Here is a 21,595-nt window from a genome sequence, read left to right on the forward strand (position 1 = left end):
ACTGTCATGATTCCCCAATGGCATGGGAACATCAGAAACACAAAATAACAGACTAGCCCTCGGGTGATGGAAACTCAAGCTGACCGTGACCTAAATCTACCACACAACTAACAGTAGCCAGGAAGCATTCCTACGGCTGCCTAGATGCCATGCGCCAGCCGCAGAACTAACTACGCCTGGAAGAGGAAGGAACAGACCTGGCTTACCTCTAGTGAAATTCCCCAAAGATGATAGTAGCCCCCACATATATTAACGGTGAGTTCAGAGGAAAAGACATACACAGTATGAAGGTAGATTTAGCAAAGCGAGGTCCACTTACTAGATAGAGGAAGGATACAAAAGAGGACTTCACGGTCAGCTGAAAAACCCTTTCAAAAACCCATCCTGAAATTACTTTAAGACTCCTGTGTCAACTCATGACACAGGAGTGGCAATTTCAGTCCACAAGAGCTTCCAGTAACAGGAAATGACAAACTGTAAACTGGACAAAAAATACAAAACAAAAAGGACAAGAGTCCACTTAGCTGATCAGCAGACTGGTAGCAGGAACATGCAACTGAAAGACTCAGGTTACAATGATGACCGGCAAGGAAGTGACTGGAGAGCAAGGCTAAATAGGGAACTCCCAAAACTGATGGAAGCAGGTGAGCTGAGGCAGAAAAGAACACACAAGTCTCCAGTACCACCAGCCACCACTAGGGGAGCCCAAAAAGCGGATCACAACACATAACCCTAACCACACCCCTAACCCTGACACACCCCTAACCCTAATCCCAACTGTAAATGAAATCCAAACCCTAACTTTAGCCCCAACCCTAACTGTAGCCCTAACCCTAACTTTAGCCCCAACCCTAACCCTATCTTTAGCCCCAGCCCTAACCCTAACTTTAGTCCCAACCCTAACCCTAGCTCTAACCTGAACCCTAGCCCTAAAACTAATGGGAAAATGGAAATAAATTTTTTTAATTTTATTATTTTTCCCTAACTAATGGGGTGATGAAGGGGGATTTGATTTACTATTTATAGCAGGTATTTTAGTGGATTTTTATGATTGGCAGCTGTCACACACTAAAAGACACTGTTTATTGCAAAAAATAGTTTTTGCGTCTCCACATTTTGAGAGCTAAAATTTTTCCATATTTTGGTCCACAGTCATGTGAGGTCTTGTTTTTTGCAGGACAAGTTGACGTTTTTATTGGTATTATTTTCGGGCACGTGACATTTTTTGATCGCTTTTTATTCCGATTTTTGTGAGTCAGAATGACCAAAAACCAGCTATTCATGAATTTCTTTTTAGGGGGGGGGGGGCGTTTATACCGTTCCACGTTTGGTAAAATTGATAAAGCAGTTTTAGTCTTAAGGTCAGAACGATTACAGCGATACCTCATTTATATCCTTTTTTTATGTTTTGGTGCTTTTGTACGATAAAAACTATTTTATAGAAAAAATAATTATTTTTGCATCGCTTTATTGTGAGGACTAACTTTTTTTTTCGCTGATGATGTTGTATGGTGGCTCAATTTTTGCGGGACAAGATGATTTTTTCAGTGGTACCATGGTTATTTATATCCGTCTTTTTGATCACGTGTTATTCCACTTTTTGTTTGGCTGTATGATAATAAAGCGTTGTTTTTTGCCTGTTTTTTTTTTTTTACTTCTGCCACTGTATGGCAGATACATCGATGATACACTCCTTATCTGGAGTGGCGATGTGTCTGCCATATCACTCTTCAGTAAATATATTAATGCAAACAAATTTAATTTACAATTCACTGTCAATTATCATTCCTCCACAATTACATTTCTTGATTTGGAATTCACCGATACTGTAGATATATTCAGGAAACCTTTGGCAGAGAATACTATTATGCACTACAAAAGCAGCCACCCGAAACATGTAGATAAATCTGTTCCCACTGGTGAATACATTCGTACTAAAAAGAATTGTAACAACCCCATTGATTGTTCATTAAAAAACAACCAATTAGATCTTAGATTTGCATAACGGTGATATCCAACCTGGGTACTCAAAAGAGCATGCTCCATTGTACACAAAAGAAACCTTGGATACAAAATGTCCAATCAAAACACTGGTAATAATTCTCACAAACCGGTTTTCTCCACACAATATAGTCCCCAGTTTCCCCGCATTAAAAACATTGTGCTGAGATGAGACATTTACCTTTGCTCTTAGAAGATGACATTCTTTCTTCTATTCTAAGACCAGGATGTTCAGTGACAGCTAAGAAAGCGCCTTCATTAGCAAACCAACTTTCACCTATTTTTTTTTTCTCGAGCAAAGACAAACAATTATACTTGACTTAATTTCAAAGGCTTTTTTCGCTGGTCTTGAGGCAGGGCTTGCAAATTTGCCAGACAATGTTCCTCTTTCTCCAATTCAACAAATAGCCAAAACTATGGTATTAAGCAATTTATTAATTGCAATACTGACCATGTTATTTATGCAATTTAATGCACAGTTTACAATAAATTATACATTAAATGCATGTCCTGCAAATTAAAAATACGTATCAACAAACACATTAATGACATCATCAATGGTACCGTAATCACAGCACCCGGCACATATCCTCTGCATCTAGACATTTTATCGACACACCATGGGAATATTTCCTATTTAAAAATCTTTGGTTTTGAAAAGGTTAATAGACCTGATTGAGGCGGTAATATGCAGAGATGCTTATTGGTGAGAGAAGCTTTCTGGATCTTTAATCTAGGTACTCGGTTTCCTTTAAGTCTTAATCTGAGAAATTAAATTGCATACCATTATTGAGTTTACAATTTTTGTATTCCTTCCCCTTTTTCATTATTTATTCATTTTTTATTTTTATTTTCTATTTCATATATTTTTCTTTCACAATTTATTTGGTTTCTTCACATCTACTTGTCAGTCATAACCCCTTCACCCCGAAACCTGTTTTTACCTAAGTGACAGGGCCAATTTTTACAATTCTGACCACTGTCACTTTATGAGGTCATAACTCTGAAACGCTTCAATGGATCCTGGTGATTCTGACATTGTTTTCTCGTGACATATTGTACTTCATGATAGTGGTAAAACTTCTTCGATATGACTTGCATTTATTTGTGAAAAAAACAGAAATTTGTCGAAAATTATGAAAATTTAGCAATTTTCAATTTTTTCGTTTTTATGCCCTTAAATTAGAGAGTTATATCACATAATATAGTTAATAAACAACATTTCCCACATGTCTGCTTTACATCAGCACAATTTTGGAAACATAATTTTTTTTGTTAGGGAGTTATAAGGGTTAAAAGTTGACCAGCGATTTCTCATTTTTGCAACAAAATTTGCAAAACCATTTTTTTTACGGACCACCTCACACTTGAAGTGACTTTGAGGGGTCTATATGATAGAAAATACCCAAGTGTGACACCATTCTAAAAACTGCACCCCTCAAGGTACTCAAAACCACATTCAAAAATTTTATTAACCCTTCAGGTGCTTCACAGGAATTTTTGGAATGTTTAAAAAAAATTGAATATTTAACTTTTTTTTCACAAAATTTTTACTTCAGATCCAATTTGTTTTATCTTACTAAGGGTAACAGGAGAAATTGGACCACAAAAGTCGTTGTACAATTTGTCCTGAGTACGCCGATACCCCACATGTTGAGGTAAACCGCTGTTTGGGCACATGGCAGAGCTTGGAAGGGAAGGAGCACTGTTTTACTTGTTCAAAGCAGAATTGGCTGGAATTGAGATCGGACGCCATGACGCATTTGGAGAGCCCCTGATGTGTCTAAACAGTGGAAACTCCCCAATTCTAACTGAAACCCTAACCCCAACCTCAACCCCAGCCCTAACCCTAGCCCTAACCCCAACCCTAACCCTAGCACTGACCCTAACCCTAACCCTAGCCCTAACCCTAATGGGAAAATGGAAATAAATACATTTTTTTAAATTTTATTATTTTTCCCTAACTAAGGGGGTGATGAAGGGGGGTTTGATTTACTTTTATAGTTTTTTTTGCGGATTTTTATGATTGGCAGCCGTTACACACTAAAAGATGCTTTTTATTGGATCAAATAGTTTTTGCATCACCACATTTTGAGAGCTATAATTTATCCATATTTTGGCCCACAGAGTCATGTGAGATCTTGTTTTTTGCGGGATGAGTTGACGTTTTTATTGGTACCATTTTCGGGCACATGACTTTTTTTATCGCTTTTTATTCCGATTTTTGGGAGTCGGAATGAACAAAAACCAGCAATTCCTGAAATTCTTTTAGAGGGGACGTTTAGAGCGTTCCACGTGTGGTAAAATTGATAAAGCAGTTTTATTCTTCGGGTCAGTACGATTACAGCGATATCTCATTTATATAATTTTTTTATGTTTTGGCGCTTTTACACAATAAAAACTATTTTATATAAACAATTGTTTTTGCATCGCTTTATTCTGAGATCTATAACTTTTTTATTTTTCTGCTGATGATGCTGTATGGCTTTTTTTTTTGAGGGACAAGATGACGTTTTCAGCGGTACCATGGTTATTTATATCCGTCTTTTTGATCGTGTGTTATTCCACTTTTTGTTCGCCTGTATGATAATAAAGCGTTGTTTTTTGCCTTTTTTTTGCGGTGTTCACTGAAGGGGTTAACTAGTGGGATCGTTTTATAGAGCGGGTCGTTACGGACGCGACGATACCAAATATGTGTACTTTTATTGTTTTTTTTTTTTATTTACATAAAAAAATGGATTTACTGGGAAATGTTTTTTTTCCTTTATTTGGGGATTTTTTTTTTTTTAATACATTCTATTTTTTTTTTTATACTTTCTACTATTGTCCCAGGGTGGGACATCACTGTATTAGATCAGATCGTTGATCTGACAGTGTGCATAGCACTCTGTCAGATCAACGATCTGACAGGCAAGTTTAGGAGGCTTTCCAGCGCCTGCTCTCAGCAACTCTCAGCAGGCGCCGGCTAGCCAGGTCATTTCATGACCCGGAAGGAGTCCTGCGGCCATCTTGGATCCGGGGACTCCTTCCGGATCACGGGAGCAACGCGATCTCATCGCGTTGCTCCGGTGGGAGAACGCAGGGAGCCCCCTCTATGCCGCTGTCACTACTGACAGCGGCATCAGAGGGGTTAAATGCCCGCGATCGGTGCTAGTGCCGATCGTGGGCATTGCTGCGGGGTGTCAGCTGTCATATACAGCTGACACCCGCACCCGATCACCGTGGCGCTCAGCGTGAGACCGCGGTGATCGGTGCGCCGTACTAGTACTGCTGCTGGCACAAATGCAGTGCCGGCAGTGCAGTACTAGTACGGCGCATGTTGCGAAGGGGTTAATTGTTGAATCATTTTCCCATGTGTGTTGATTTTAATTGATCACCTGTGCATTCAAGGCTGTTACTTGGTCATTCCAAACTAAACTTTGACAAAGAACGATGGTGTATGAAATGTGTAGTTTATTGGCAATACGGCTTTGGAATTTTTAACCTTTGATTAAATTAAATTGATATACCAGAATTTTACCAGCAGCTGGAACTTCCTCTACTTTCTTTCATATTCCTAACACAAGTGGTCGGTTTGTGGTTTGGTGCATACTGGACTTCTATAGTGAGCGGTGAGCAGGCATTATCTCCTTTTTTTTTGTGGTAAACAGGTTCGGCACCATAGTAAGAGAAACATGCCTGTATCTTGATGCTTGAACCACCATGCCTCTCTGTATTCAGAGTGTACTGTAGCTTGAATGCAGAGTTTGGGGGATGTCTAACATAACTTTTACTTTCATCTGTCCACAAAATGTTTCTCCATTTCCCTTTAGGCCAGTTATGTGTTCTTTGGCAAACTGTATCCGCTTCAGTACATGTGTTTTTTTGTTTTGTTTTTTACAGTGGGCCTCTGCGGGAAGGGGAAGGGGGGACTTCTTGCTAAGAGAGATTAGCTTCACACCAGCATCTGTCACAGTATTCACCGGTAACTTGAGACTGTCTTTGATCATCCTGGAGCTGATCATTGGCTGAGCCTTTGCCATTCTGGCTATTCTTCCATTCATTCAAATGGTAGTCTTCCATTTTCTTCCACATCTCTCTGGTTTGGCTTTCCATTTTAAAGCATTGGAGATCATTTTAGCTGAATAGCCAATTATTTTCTACACTTCTAAGTTTTAGTCTCTACAATCAACTTTTTAATCAAAGTACACTGTTCTTCCAATCAATGTCTCGAACGACCAATATTTATCCGTTTTTTTTTTTGTTGTTGTTTTTTTTTTTTTAGGAGAAATGCATGTACATACTTTCCTGGCTTCACTCTTAAATGAGGGCCACCTGATTGACACCTGTTTCATCACAGAATGATTGACCGCCACACTGCTATTATTTTGAACACACCCCCTTTCAATTAATTATTCTAATACACAGACTAAAAAACATGCAGATTATGAATCTGGAGTCTTTTGGTTTTCTTAGAATCTACTGCACCAACTGGTAAATTGTTTGACATGTGGCAATATAATTTATACTAAAAACAGTGATTAATCTGGACCGCTATTATTTTGAACACTACTCTACGTTGGCTGCTCATTTCTCAATAATCAGGCAGTGAAAACACGCTACCAACCAGCTACCAAATGAGCAAAACGCTCCTTCAATGGATGGAATTATTTTTAAGCTTGCTTAAAAATTATCATTCTTGGCAGCTGTGTACACAGAACGTGACAAGCTATGTGCACAGAACAGTCTATTAAGAATAATTCTGTGTACATCAGAAGATATATCGGCCTGTCTAAACAGGCTATTAAACAACCTTGAGTCGGCCAGTGTAAACTAAGAGGTTGAAAGTACATTTTCTTTTCCTGACTTTTCATAAATACTTTTACAATGGACTTTGAACAGCCTTTTTATCACCTCAAATGTTTCCACTGTTTTCATTTCATGAGGATTCTTTGCATTGTGTGGATGAATAATATATAGAATGTACAGTATTTACTATATTGTTATTTATATAGCACCATTGATTCCATGGTGCTGTACATGAGAATGGGTTACATACAAATTACAGATATCACTTACAGTAAGCAAACTAACAATTACAGACTGACACAGAGGTGCGAGGACCCTGGACTTGTGGGCTTAGGGTACTGTCACACAGTACCATTTTGATCGCTACGACGGTACGATTCGTGACGTTCTAGCGATATTGTTATGATATCGCAGTGTCTGACACACAGCAGCGATCAGGGATCCTGCTGAGAATCGTACGTCGTAGCAGATCGTTTGGAACTTTCTTTCGTCGCTTGATCACCCGCTGACATCGCTGGATCGTTGTGTGTGACAGCGATCCAGCGATGTGTTCGCTTGTAACCAGGGTAAACATCGGGTAACTAAGCGCAGGGCCGCGCTTAGTAACCCGATGTTTACCGTGGTTACCAGCGTAAAAGTAAAAAAAAACAAACCGTACATGCTCACCATCTGATGTCCGTCAGGTCCCTTGCCGTCCGCTTCCCGCTCTGACTGTCTGCCGGCCGGAAAGCGAGAGCAGATCACAGCGGTGACGTCGCCGCTGCGCTCTGCTCTCACTGTACGGCCGGATCTCAGTCAGAGCAGGAAGCGGACGGCAAGGGACCTGACGGACATCAGATGGTGAGCATGTACGGTTTGTTTTTTTTTACTTTTACGCTGGTAACCACGGTAAACATCGGGTTACTAAGCGCGGCCCTGCGCTTAGTAACCCGATGTTTACCCTGGTTACCCGGGGACTTCGGCATCGCTCCAGCGCCGTGATTGCAACGTGTGACCGCAGTCTACGACGCTGGAGCGATAATCATACGACGCTGCGACGTCACGAATCGTGCCGTCGTAGCGATTAAAATGGTACTGTGTGACAGTACCCTTACATTCTACAGGATGGTGGGGAAGGAGACAGTAGGCTGAGGGTTGCAGGAGCTCCTGTGTTGGTGAGGCGGTAGCTTCGGTAGTGGTGAGGAGGCAGCGGGGTCAGTGCAGGCTGTAGGCTTTCCTGAAGAGGTGGGTTTTCAGATTATGTCTGAAGCATCCGAATGTGGTTGATAGTTGGACGTGTCGGGGCAAAAAATTCAAGAGGATGGGGGATATTCGGGAAAAGCCTGGGAGGCGTTTGGGTGAGGAGCAAATAAGTGTGGAGGAGAGGAGGTCTTGGGAGGACCGGAGATTACATGAAGGAAGATATCGGGAGATTAGTTCAGAGATATATGGAGGAGACAGGTTATGGATGGCCTTGTAGGTCAGTATTAGTAATTTGAACTGGATACGCTGAGGGAATGGGAGCCAGTGAAGAGATTTGCAGAGGGGGGAAGCGGAGGAGTAGCGAGGAGAGAGATGGATTAGTCGGGCAGCAGAGTTAAGGATGGACTGGAGAGGTGCAAGGGTGTTAGCAGAGAGGCCACAGTAAAGGATGTTGCAGTAGTCAAAGCGGGAGATGATGAGGGCATGCACAAGCATTTTAGTAGATTGAGGGTTGAGGGATAGTTACCAAAGCAGGCTTTAAAGGGAACCTGTCAACAGAAATAATGCTGTTAACCTGTAGATTAACTGCATATGTGCAGGTTAACAGCGTTATGATGCTGTCCAGCGCCTGTTCGCAGCAGAGAGAAAATGATCTTTAGTCTCCCCACCAGCATTCAGTATTCAGTCATGCGTGGCGGTGCTGGCACTGGTTCAGTCACCTCGGCCCTGACTGACAATGGCTCTACATTGTGGCCGACTGTCAGTCAAGGCCAGGGGGGCATGTATACTCAGAGCAGTGACCACACCATTGCCGTCCCGCACCTATGACTGAATACCGAATGCTGGCGGAGAGAATAAAGATCATTTTCTCCCCGCTGCATTCAGCTGTGTGCAGATGCAAGGCAGCATCATAACGCTGTTAATCTGCAGATCAACCCCATACCTGCAAGTTAACAGCGTTATTCCTGCTGAAAGGTTCCCTTTAACGGGAAAGTGTTATCATACAATGACCTATTTTTTAAATGAAGATTTTCTGCTAAACACATTTTTATCAAGTTTTGTCATTTGTTTTTTAGTTCTTCTTATCACGATCAATATATATATATATATATATATATATATATATATATTTTATTTTTTTTTTAATTCTCAAATTTTGCAGTTGTTACTCTGGATGCAAAGCTTCAAAATAGTCTGACACTACCTGTTTTTTAGATATCACTATTCAGTAGTTAATTCATTTGATCACAGACAGGATTATAATGAGGAGTAGCAGCTATATGTAGATAAAACACCATCCACCATTTGTACAACAATCTCGGGATTAGTCACAGAACAGGTCTAGAAAAATGCATCCATAGAAGTCAATGAACACCTCTAGTTTACTTTTTCCATGTAGCTGCTTTAAAGCATTTCTATGAATGCTAATAATAGCTACTCAGGCAAGAAGAACACACCAATATCCATGTGCAAACAGTAGAATAATGAAACCGACCATTAGAAAATTTAAATAGCTTAGAAAAAAATATCAGTATCTGATTTTAAATAGTGAAAAAAAATAAAAATAAATAAATAAAAGGGCATGCTTGCTTGAGTTGGCAACTTGGTCAATTCTCTCCCACAAAATCAAACAATACGGCATATTAAAATCCAGCGTGCCTGATTCTTCTTTCCCTTAACATCTGTTGATTGAAAGTTAGGAAATCCTTAAATTATATGGGTATTCCTATCTCCAAGATCCTATCCCAATATCTACTATGGGTAACAATAATAATATCAACAAGTACCTCCAATAGAAATGTAGTATAGAACTTCTGATTAGCTACGGTGCTTACCCTATGTGCAGGGCATTACTGTAAGTTAGGTATCCATGGTTACAATCATTCAAATATTGACAGACAGTTGCTAGCGGTCATAAATATGGGTGGATGACTAAGCTACTGCAATGCCCTGCATATTGGGAAAGCCACATAGAAATGTAGTAGAGTTCTTCTGATTAGCTAATTGGAGGTATTTGCTATTATTATTATTATTATACCTACTTCATATTGAGATATGATCTTGAAGATGGGAATACCACTTTAATGCCCACAAGAAAATGTCATCTTTTTCCAACATATTGTAAAGGTAAGTATTTATGCTTTAACTACATGAGGTCCCAACTATTCTGTGATTCTATGTGAATCGCGAAGAGGGTTGGACTAGATGACCCAGGAGGTCTCTTCCAACGCTACCATTCTATGATTCTACCTTCTTTTTTTTAATTTTTGTAGAACAGGTGAGGCTTTAAGGCAACTGAAGGAAGAGGGACTTGGTCCTGAATAACTGAATGTCTCACAGTTGTGCCTGATAAAGGTGGTTTATATATAAACCTAAAGCTTGCGAAACCTAGAGAGGAGTGACCTAGAGAGGAGTCACATTGAAATGCCTGAGACTAGTGACTCTGAAATATCTGAGAGGAGTGACACTGCAATTCCTGAGAGCAGTGACAATATGTTACCGGAGACGAGTCTTTTAGTACAATGAATTGGGAGAGGCACCCATCCACCCTTTCTTATCAACTCTATCAGTGTAACAGCACAGAAAGGAGGTTCAGGCTGGACACAACTTGTCTGTCTTGATGGTCAACTTTATCCTTTAGGAAACTGGCCTTACCAGTTCTTTGTGCTTATCACTTTCTTTAATTGAAATGGTAGAACACTGATATTAATTATTTTGATATTTAATTGGTATTAATTAATGGCCAGATGCGTGATTGCCACACCATTAACTCCAATCCTGTGGATATTCTTTAACCTTGAATTGTAAGATGATATTGTCACCTCTGAGCAAGTAACTCATGTTAGTTTAATAAGCGTATTATATTATTTATTCTTCTTTCCAGGATTTGGAGAAATCAGATTGGTTCGAAGAGTGGCCAGATTCTTACGTGAAACATATTTATAGTTCTACAGACAAAAATGCACAGAGACACCTGAGCGGTTGGGCAATGCGAAATACCAATAATCATAATTCACGAATCTTGAAGAAGTCATGTCTTGGTGTCTTAGTCTGCAGCAACGACTGTACGACAGCAGATGGCAGAAAGATATACCTAAGGCCTGCCATATGTGACAAAGCTCGACAAAAGCAGCAAAGTAAGTTCAGATACTCGCAGGGACTGTTACTATTGCTACAAGCTAACGAATTCTGATGACCAGGAATCCATATTATAGGCTATATTTTCAAATTAAAATTTTAACCTAGAGAACAATTAGCATGAACATTTCATTAAGATGAGCAAAACCAATAAAACAGATTCTATTACTGATGCAGAGACAATAGAGGTAACAATTGTTGGGAGATTTTCGGTGAAATTCACCATGCAGTAAAGTACAACCCCTTTAAAACTAAGTTCACTTGTATTGTATCATAAACTATAATTTAAAAAAATTTATCTCCTATCCACATTATCAATTGAAGCTAAGGGGTGGAGACCCCATGATCCTGAGAACAGGGGTCCAATAGAACCCTGTATAAATTTAGTGTTAGTAAGATTATACAACAACCACTCTTAGTAATTTTATCGGTAAGTGATGTATGTTGATTATTGGATAACTCCTTTAGCAACCCTAGGTTTAACCAGACGGATTGCTGCTACAGCTTTCACCATAACCTTTAGACGTCAGGTTGGAGGCACAGAACCAAACTTTATCAGACATTTTATGATGTGTTAAACACATAAATAATTATTTTAGTCCATGAAATTGTACAAATATTTTTGGTTTTCATGGACTTCTCTTCTATTTTAAATTGTGTTAATTTGTAGGAAAGTTCAATTTTGCTATAGGTCTCATTCATAATGGTTTTTCTAGCCTTTGTAAAACACACACACACACACACACACACACACACACACACACACACACGCACACACACCATATCCATACCCCAGTCCATAGATATCATCTTTCCTGGAGAAAACCCCAGGGTTGGAAATGGATATGATTTATCGACAGGATATCAATGTTATTTAGCTCAATGCAGAGTAGCATACATAAAATGTCTAAATCTTCTAGGTAAACTATGCCCAAACTGTAAAGGATCTTTGAAATTAGTGTCATGTCGTGGCCATGGTGGATTTCCAGTTACCAACTTTTGGAGACATGAAGGTCCCTTCATATATTTTCAGGTTAGTGACAAACCATATTTTCATGTGGCATGTACTTACAATGTACAGTATGTGCAAGAGATGAACGAATCGAAAACGTCCTCCTATCTGCCAGCATCCTCAGCCAAGCGTGACATTGTGTGTGCATCATGCCACAACAATGCCAGCTAAGCAAAAAAAAAGTACTAGGTGTGCCAGCAGGTGGGAGGCAGTTTGCAGGGCTCTTGTCTAAGGCTATAGGATTAGGGTCATTCGAATCGATTCACTCATCTTTAATAAACACTTATCGTGAAGTGGGAGGGAGAAAGATATCCCACATGACAAAGATCATGGGTTTTCATTGCATTCTTGTTGTATTAGTTTATTGCAAACAGCACTAAGTTTGTAAATGTTGCTAGTAATAAGACTAATTTGCAATGGGGTGAAATAATTTTGATTGCAATTGTATATATAGTAAATGACGAACAGTTTAATTTCAACATGCTTAATGCTGCGTGTCAAGGCCGGACTGGTCATCTGACAATTCTGGCCACTGTCGAACTAGCCCATTTGGCATTCGTATGAATTGCCAGATGGCCAGTCGGCACTGGAACGCAGTATTAAGCATGTTGAAATTCAACATATTCAATTGTTCATCTACTACTACAGTTCTACAGTTGCAATCAAAAGTATTTAACCCCCATTGCAAATTAGACTTATTAGCAACATTTACAAACGTTCTCCTTTTTGCAATAAACAATTAAAACAAGAACAATTTAAATATCTCAAAATAACTAATATAGCAATTGGAAATGCAACACAAAATGCCAATTTTAATTACCGTAATTACTCGAGTATAAGCGGACCCGAGTATAAGCCGACCCCCCTAATTTTGCAACAAAAAACTGGGAAAACTTATTGTCTCGAGTATAAGCCTAGGGTGGAAAATGCAGCAGCTACCAATATATATCAAAAATAAAAATAGATACCAATAAAAGTAAAATTAATTGAGACATCAGTAGGTTAAGTGTTTTTGAATATCCATATTGAATCAGGAGCCCCATATAATGATCCATGCAGTTATGGCCCCATAGATGCCCCATATAATGCTCCATGCAGTTATGGCCCCATAGATGCCCCATATAATGCTCCATGCAGTTATGGCCCCATAGATGCCCCATATAATGCTTCATACAGTTATGGCCCCATATAATGCTCCATGCAGTTATGGCCCCATATAATGCTCCATGCAGTTATGGCCCCACAGATGCCCCATATAATGCTCCATGCAGTTATGGCCCCATAGATGCCCCATATAATGCTCCATGCAGTTATGGCCCCATATAATGCCCCATATAATGCTCCTTGCCGTCATGGCCCCATATAATGCTCCATACAGTTATGGCCCCATATAATGCCCCATATAATGCTCCATGCAGTTATGGCCCCATATAATGCTCCATACAGTTATGGCCCCATAGATGCCCCATATAATGCTCCATACAGTTATGGCCCCATATAATGCTCCATGCAGTTCTTTATGGCCCCATACACGCTCCATATAGCATTGTGCCACATGTAATGCTGCTGCTGCAAAAAAAAATCACATACTCACCTCTCGTCGCTGCCCGCTGCTCCTCAGCGTCCCGTCTCTCCGCACTGACTGTTCAGGCAGAGGGCGGCGTGCACACTCATACGTCATCACGCCCTCTGACCTGCACAGTCACAGCAAGAGGACGGGAAGACGGAGCGGCGCCTGACGAATGGAAAGCGGACAGGTGAATATGAAATACTCACCTGCTCCTGACGCTGTCCCTGCCTAACCCATAGTACCGCAGCTTCTTCCTGTAATGAGCGGTCACCGGTACCGCTCATTACAGTAATGAATATGTGGCTCCGCCCCTATGGGAGTGGAGTCCATATTCATTACTTTAATGAGCGGTACCACGTGACTGCTGAATAGAGGAAGAGCTGCAGTGAGGGAGACCCCCATGGTCAGGGACAGCGTTAGGAGCGCTGGGACCAGGTGAGTATGCGACACTGCTCTCTCCCCCTCATCTGCCGACCCCACTGCTGACCATGACTCGAGTATAAGCCGAGAGGGGCACTTTCAGCCCAAAAATTTGGGCTGAAAATCTCGGCTTATACTCGAGTATATACAGTACTACTCCACTCTAAGAATTATTCAACCCTCTGTCATGAGTTCTTTAGCATTTTGGCAGTTATAACATGCTGCAAATGTGATGTACAGACAAATACCACCTTATGGCAGTGGTCCTTAATCTTGGCCTATTGCTCATGTGCAATGGCTTCCAGTTCACTAGTATTCTTGGGTTGTCAAGAGTGGACAAAAAGTTAAATTATATTATTGTATTGCACAAACAAGAAACTTATCCAAAACATATAGAAAGGGCATTGAATGTTCCAAGACATAGAGTTGATAGAATAATTCACAAGTTCAAGGTGAAAGGTACACTGGCTACACTACCTGGGAGTGGCAGAAAAAGGAATCCACCAGAATCCCGAGGAGGCAGGTGGTCAAAAACACTCAAGTGATTGCAAAAGATCTGAAGAGAGATTTGGTGTCATCAGGAACAGAAGTTTCATTTACCACAGTAATGCACATACCAGTAGCATATCTACCGGGGGGCAGAGGGGGTATGCCCCGCATTCAGAAACGCCCACATGGAGTTACGCTACCCTTAACTGTTCAGCATGCACAGTACGCTGTTACAGTTCACCCCTGTGGTAGAGCAGAGACATGGTCTCCCCACACTACTGCTCTCTATTCTGTAGACCACAGGTTGCTTTAAGCCTGCAGTCTACAGTCTACAGAACTGCTGAGGTACCGATGCACGCACAAAATATCAGAGTCCCAGTGCGGTGACGTTTTTGTATCCCACCAGGACTCTGACATTCTGTGCCTGCAATATAACAGAGCGCTGCCTTGCTGTTGGACTAGTCAGGATCCAGGGTTAGGTGAGCATTTTTTTTTATAAAACTTGTGTGATGTTGGAGCATCATAGACAATGGGGAACCCTTATACATCATGTGGAGGACCCTAAAACAGTGTGGAGGCCCTCATACATTTTAGGGACTAATGCAATGGCCATTATACAGCTTGGGGACTAATGCAGGTGCCATTACACAGCTTTGTGACTAATGTGGTCGCTATTATACAGCTTAAGGGCCAATGTGGAGGCCATTATACAGTTTGGTAACTAATGCGATCGTAATTGTCATGGTTCCCAATGGCAAGGGAACGTCAGAGAACATAAATAACAGACTAGCTCTTGGGTGATGGAATCTCGAGCTGACCGTGAGCTAAACTTACCACACAACTAACAGTGGCCGGGTGACGTACCTACGTTTTATCCCTAGACGCCCAGCGCCAGCCGGAGAACTAACTAACCCTAATAGAGGAAAAAACAGACCTGGCTTACCTCTAGGGAAATTCCCCCAAAAAGGAGACAGAAGCCCCCCACATATATTGACGGTGAGTTCAGAGGAAAAGACATACGCAGTATGAAGGTAGGTTCAGCAAAGCGAGGTCCGCTTACTAGATAGTAAGAAGATACAATAGGGAACTTCACGGTCAGCTGAAAACCCTATTAAAATACCATCCAGAAATTACTTTAAGACTCATGTGTCAACTCATGACACCGGAGTGGTAATTTCGGCCCACAAGAGCTTCCAGCTACAGAAGCATAACATAACTGTGAACTGGAACAAAAATGCAAACAAACTTAGGACTAAGAGTCCAACTTAGCTGATAGTAGTCTAGAAGCAGGAACATGCAACAGAAAGGCTCTGGTTACATTGATGGCCGGCACTAGAATAACTGAGCAGAAAGGCTAAATAGGATACTCCCACATCCTGATGGAAACAGGTGAACAGAGAAAGTGAAGCACACAAGTCCAGTACCACCAGCGACCACCGGGGGAGCCCAAAAACCAAATTCACAACAGTACCCCCCCCTCAAGGAGGGGGCACCGAACCCTCACAAGAACCACCAGGGCGATCAGGATGAGCCCTATGAAAGGCACGGACCAAATCAGAGGCATGAACATCAGAGGCTGTCACCCAAGAATTATCCTCCTGACCGTAGCCCTTCCACTTGACCAGATACTGAAGTTTCCGTCTGGAAACACGGGAGTCCAAGATCTTCTCCACAACGTACTCCAATTCACCCTCAACCAACACCGGAGCGGGAGGCTCAACGGAAGGCACAACCGGTACCTCATACCTGCGCAATAATGACCGATGGAAGACATTATGGATAGAAAAAGATGCCGGGAGGTCCAATCGAAAGGACACAGGGTTAAGAATCTCCAAAATCTTATACGGGCCGATGAACCGAGGCTTAAACTTAGGAGAAGAAACCCTCATAGGGACAAAACGAGAAGACAACCACACCAAGTCCCCAACACGAAGACGAGGACCAACACGACGACGGCGGTTAGCAAAATGCCGAGTCTTCTCCTGGGACAACTCCAAATTGTCCACCACCTGTCCCCAAATCCGATGCAACCTATCCACCACAGTATCCACTCCAGGACAATCCGAAGACTCCACCTGACCAGAAGAAAAGCGAGGATGAAACCCCGAATTGCAAAAGAAAGGAGAACCCAAAGTGGCAGAACTAGCCTGATTATTGAGGGCAAACTCCGCCAACGGCAAAAAGGCAACCCAGTCATCCTGATCCGCAGACACAAAACACCTCAAATAAGTCTCCAAGGTCTGATTAGTTCGCTCAGTCTGGCCATTAGTCTGAGGATGGAACGCAGACGAAAAAGACAAATCAATGCCCATCCTAGCACAGAACGCCCGCCAAAATCTAGACACGAACTGGGTCCCCCTGTCAGAAACGATATTCTCCGGAATACCATGCAAGCGAACCACATTTTGAAAAAACAGAGGAACCAACTCGGAAGAGGACGGCAACTTAGGCAAGGGCACCAAATGAACCATCTTTGAAAAACGGTCACACACCACCCAGATGACAGACATTTTCTGAGAAACAGGGAGATCAGAAATAAAATCCATAGAGATGTGAGTCCAAGGCCTCTTTGGAATAGGCAAAGATAACAACAATCCGCTAGCCCGAGAACAACAAGGTTTGGCCCAAGCACAAACATCACAAGACTGCACAAAAACTCGTACATCTCGAGACAAAGAAGGCCACCAGAAGGACCTAGCCACCAAATCCCTGGTACCAAAGATCCCGGGATGACCTGCCAACGCAGAAGAATGAACCTCCGAGATGACTCTACTGGTCCAATCATCAGGAACAAACAGTCTACCAGGCGGGCAACGATCAGGTCTATCCGCCTGAAACTCCTGCAAAGCCCGTCGCAGGTCTGGGGAAACAGCAGATAATATCACCCCATCCTTAAGGATACCTGTAGGTTCAGAATCACCAGGGAAATCAGGCTCAAAACTCCTAGAAAGGGCATCCGCCTTCACATTTTTAGAACCTGGTAAGTATGAGACCACAAAATTAAACCGAGAGAAAAACAACGACCAGCGCGCCTGTCTAGGATTCAGGTGCCTGGCAGACTCAAGATAAATCAAATTCTTGTGATCGGTCAATACCACCACCTGATGTCTAGCCCCCTCAAGCCAATGACGCCACTCCTCAAAAGCCCACTTCATAGCCAAAAGCTCCCGATTACCAATATCATAATTTCACTCGGCGGGCGAAAATTTTCGAGAAAAGAACGCACAAGGTCTCATCACGGAGCAATCGGAACGTTTCTGCGACAAGACCGCCCCAGCTCCGATCTCGGAAGCATCGACCTCAACCTGAAAAGGAAGAGTAACATCAGGCTGACGCAACACAGGGGCGGAAGAAAAGCGGCGCTTAAGCTCCCGAAAGGCCTCCACAGCAGCAGGGGACCAATCAGCAACATCAGCACCCTTTTTGGTCAAATCAGTCAAAGGTTTAGCAACATCAGAAAAACCAGTTATAAATCGACGATAAAAATTAGCAAAGCCCAAAAATTTCTGAAGGCTCTTAAGCGAAGAAGGTTGCGTCCAATCACAAATAGCCCGAACCTTGACAGGATCCATCTCAATGGAAGAGGGGGAAAAAATGTACCCCAAAAAAGAAATCTTTTGAACCCCAAAAATACACTTAGAACCCTTCACACACAAGGAATTAGCCCGCAAAACCTGAAAAACCCTCCTGACCTGTTGGACATGAGAATCCCAGTCATCCGAAAAAATCAAAATATCATCCAGATACACGATCATGAATTTATCCAAATATTCCCGGAAAATGTCATGCATAAAGGACTGAAAGACTGAAGGGGCATTTGAAAGACCAAAAGGCATTACTAAATACTCAAAATGGCCCTCGGGCGTATTAAATGCGGTTTTCCACTCATCCCCCTGCTTAATTCGCACCAAATTATACGCCCCACGGAGATCAATCTTAGAGAACCACTTAGCCCCTTTTATTCGAGCAAACAAATCAGTCAGCAGTGGCAGAGGATACTGATATCTGACTGTAATTTTATTCAAGAGTCGATAATCAATACACGGCCTCAAAGAGCCATCTTTTTTAGATACAAAGAAAAAACCGGCTCCTAAGGGAGATGAAGAAGGACGAATATGTCCCTTTTCCAGGGACTCCTTAATATATTCTCGCATAGCAGCATGTTCAGGTACAGATAGATTAAATAAACGACCCTTTGGAAATTTACTGCCCGGAATCAGATCTATGGTACAATCGCAATCTCTGTGAGGAGGTAGTAAACCAAGCTTAGGCTCCTCAAAAACATCACGATAATCAGATAAAAATTCCGGAATCTCAGAGGGAATAGATGACGAAATGGAAACCAAAGGTACGTCCCCATGAGCCCCCTGACATCCCCAGCTTAACACAGACATTGCTTTCCAGTCAAGAACTGGGTTATGAGATTGTAACCATGGCAATCCGAGCACCAAAACATCATGTAGATTGTACAACACAAGGAAGCGAATCGTCTCCTGATGGTCTGGATTCATACGCATAGTCACTTGTGTCCAGTATTGTGGTTTATTACTAGCCAATGGTGTAGAGTCAATACCCTTCAGAGGTATAGGAACTTCCAGAGGCTCTAGATCAAACCCACAGCGCCTGGCAAAGGACCAATCCATGAGACTCAAAGCGGCGCCAGAGTCGACATAGGCATCCGCGGTAATTGACGATAATGAACAAATCAAGGTCACAGACAAAATAAACTTAGACTGTAAAGTGCCAATTGAAACAGACTTATCAACCTTTTTTGTACGTTTAGAGCATGCTGATATAACATGAGTTGAATCACCACAATAGAAGCACAACCCATTTTTTCGCCTAAAATTCTGCCGTTCGCTTCTGGACAGAATTCTATCACATTGCATATTTTCTGGAGCCTTCTCAGAAGACACCGCCAAATAGTGCACAGGTTTGCGCTCCCGCAAACGCCGATCAATCTGAATAGCCATTGTCATGGACTCATTCAGACCTGCAGGTGCAGGGAACCCCACCATAACATCTTTAATGGCATCAGAGAGACCCTCTCTGAAATTCGCCGCCAGGGCGCACTCATTCCACTGAGTAAGCACAGACCATTTACGAAATTTTTGGCAGTATATTTCAGCTTCATCTTGCCCTTGAGATAGGGCCATCAAGGTTTTTTCAGCCTGAATCTCTAAATTAGGTTCCTCATAAAGCAACCCCAAAGCCAGAAAAAACGCATCCACATTGAGCAACGCAGGATCCCCGGGTGCCAATGCAAATGCCCAGTCTTGAGGGTCACCCCGCAGCAAGGAAATTACTATCCTAACCTGCTGTGCGGGATCTCCAGCGGAGCGAGATCTCAGGGAAAGAAATAATTTACAATTATATGTGAAATTCAGGAAACGAGATCTATCCCCGGAGAAAAATTCTGGTATAGGAATTCTAGGTTCAGATATAGGAGCATGAATAACAAAATCCTGTAAATTTTGAACCTTCGTAGCAAGATTATTCAAACCTGTAGCCAAACTCTGAGGATCCATTTTAATCAGGTGAGATCAGAGCCATTCAAGGATTAGAAGGAGAGAGAGAGGCAAAGGCTGCAATTAGAGCAGAAATGCAACTGAGTCAACTATAGAGCAAGCTCAGAAGAAAAAAAAAAAAATCTGCAGACTTCTTTTTCTCTCCTTTCTTCTGCCAATGGTTTTAACCCTTGGCCGGCCATACTGTCATGGTTCCCAATGGCAAGGGAACGTCAGAGAACATAAATAACAGACTAGCTCTTGGGTGATGGAATCTCGAGCTGACCGTGAGCTAAACCTACCACACAACTAACAGTGGCCGGGTGACGTACCTACGTTTTATCCCTAGACGCCCAGCGCCAGCCGGAGAACTAACTAACCCTAATAGAGGAAAAAACAGACCTGGCTTACCTCTAGGGAAATTCCCCCAAAAAGGAGACAGAAGCCCCCCACATATATTGACGGTGAGTTCAGAGGAAAAGACATACGCAGTATGAAGGTAGGTTCAGCAAAGCGAGGTCCGCTTACTAGATAGTAAGAAGATACAATAGGGAACTTCACGGTCAGCTGAAAACCCTATTAAAATACCATCCAGAAATTACTTTAAGACTCATGTGTCAACTCATGACACCGGAGTGGTAATTTCGGCCCACAAGAGCTTCCAGCTACAGAAACATAACATAACTGTGAACTGGAACAAAAATGCAAACAAACTTAGGACTAAGAGTCCAACTTAGCTGATAGTAGTCTAGAAGCAGGAACATGCAACAGAAAGGCTCTGGTTACATTGATGGCCGGCACTAGAATAACTGAGCAGAAAGGCTAAATAGGATACTCCCACATCCTGATGGAAACAGGTGAACAGAGAAAGTGAAGCACACAAGTCCAGTACCACCAGCGACCACCGGGGGAGCCCAAAAACCAAATTCACAACACGTAATAATACAGCTGGAGGACTAATGCGGGGCCATTATACAGCTTGGAGACCAATGCAGAGGCCATTATACAGCTGGAGGACTAATGCAGGGTCCATTGTACAGCTTGAGAACTAATGCAGGGGCCATTATACAGCTTGTGGACTAATGCAGGGGCCATTGTACAGTTTGGTGACTAATGTGGGGACCATTATACAACTTGGGGACTAATGTGGGGGTCATTATACAGCTCTGGACTAAAGCAGGGATCATTACATAGTTTGAGGACTAATGCAGGGGCCATTATACAGTTGGGGGACTAATGCAGGGCCATTATACAGTGTGGGAGCAAATGTGGTGGCACTTATACAGCTTTGGAACTAATGTAGAGGCCCATCATAATGTATATAGAGGAGCTGTACATTGGGGGACTACACTCAGGGCACTTAAGAAGCATTATTGTTATAGGGGTACTCAGAGCACTGTGACTGTCAAAAGTGAACAGGGGCATATTTACTTTACACAGGCAAAATGTGGACACTGTTTTCTAGGGCACTTGCAAAAGCATTAATAT

General features: G+C 42.1%; 1 protein-coding gene across 1 annotated transcript in view; it reads left to right on the forward strand.

The window, feature by feature from the left end:
- Positions 1–21,595, forward strand: part of GCM1 (glial cells missing transcription factor 1) — a 90,222-nt gene that overhangs the window by 50,217 nt on the left and 18,410 nt on the right. Inside the window, exons 2-3 of the mRNA XM_077292894.1 lie at positions 10,856–11,108; positions 12,030–12,142. Of these exons, the coding sequence (XP_077149009.1) occupies positions 10,856–11,108; positions 12,030–12,142 (366 nt within the window). The remainder of the gene's footprint in view (positions 1–10,855; positions 11,109–12,029; positions 12,143–21,595) is intronic.

The sequence above is a fragment of the Ranitomeya variabilis genome, chromosome 2, assembly GCF_051348905.1.
Source record: "Ranitomeya variabilis isolate aRanVar5 chromosome 2, aRanVar5.hap1, whole genome shotgun sequence".
Lineage (NCBI taxonomy): Eukaryota > Metazoa > Chordata > Amphibia > Anura > Dendrobatidae > Ranitomeya > Ranitomeya variabilis.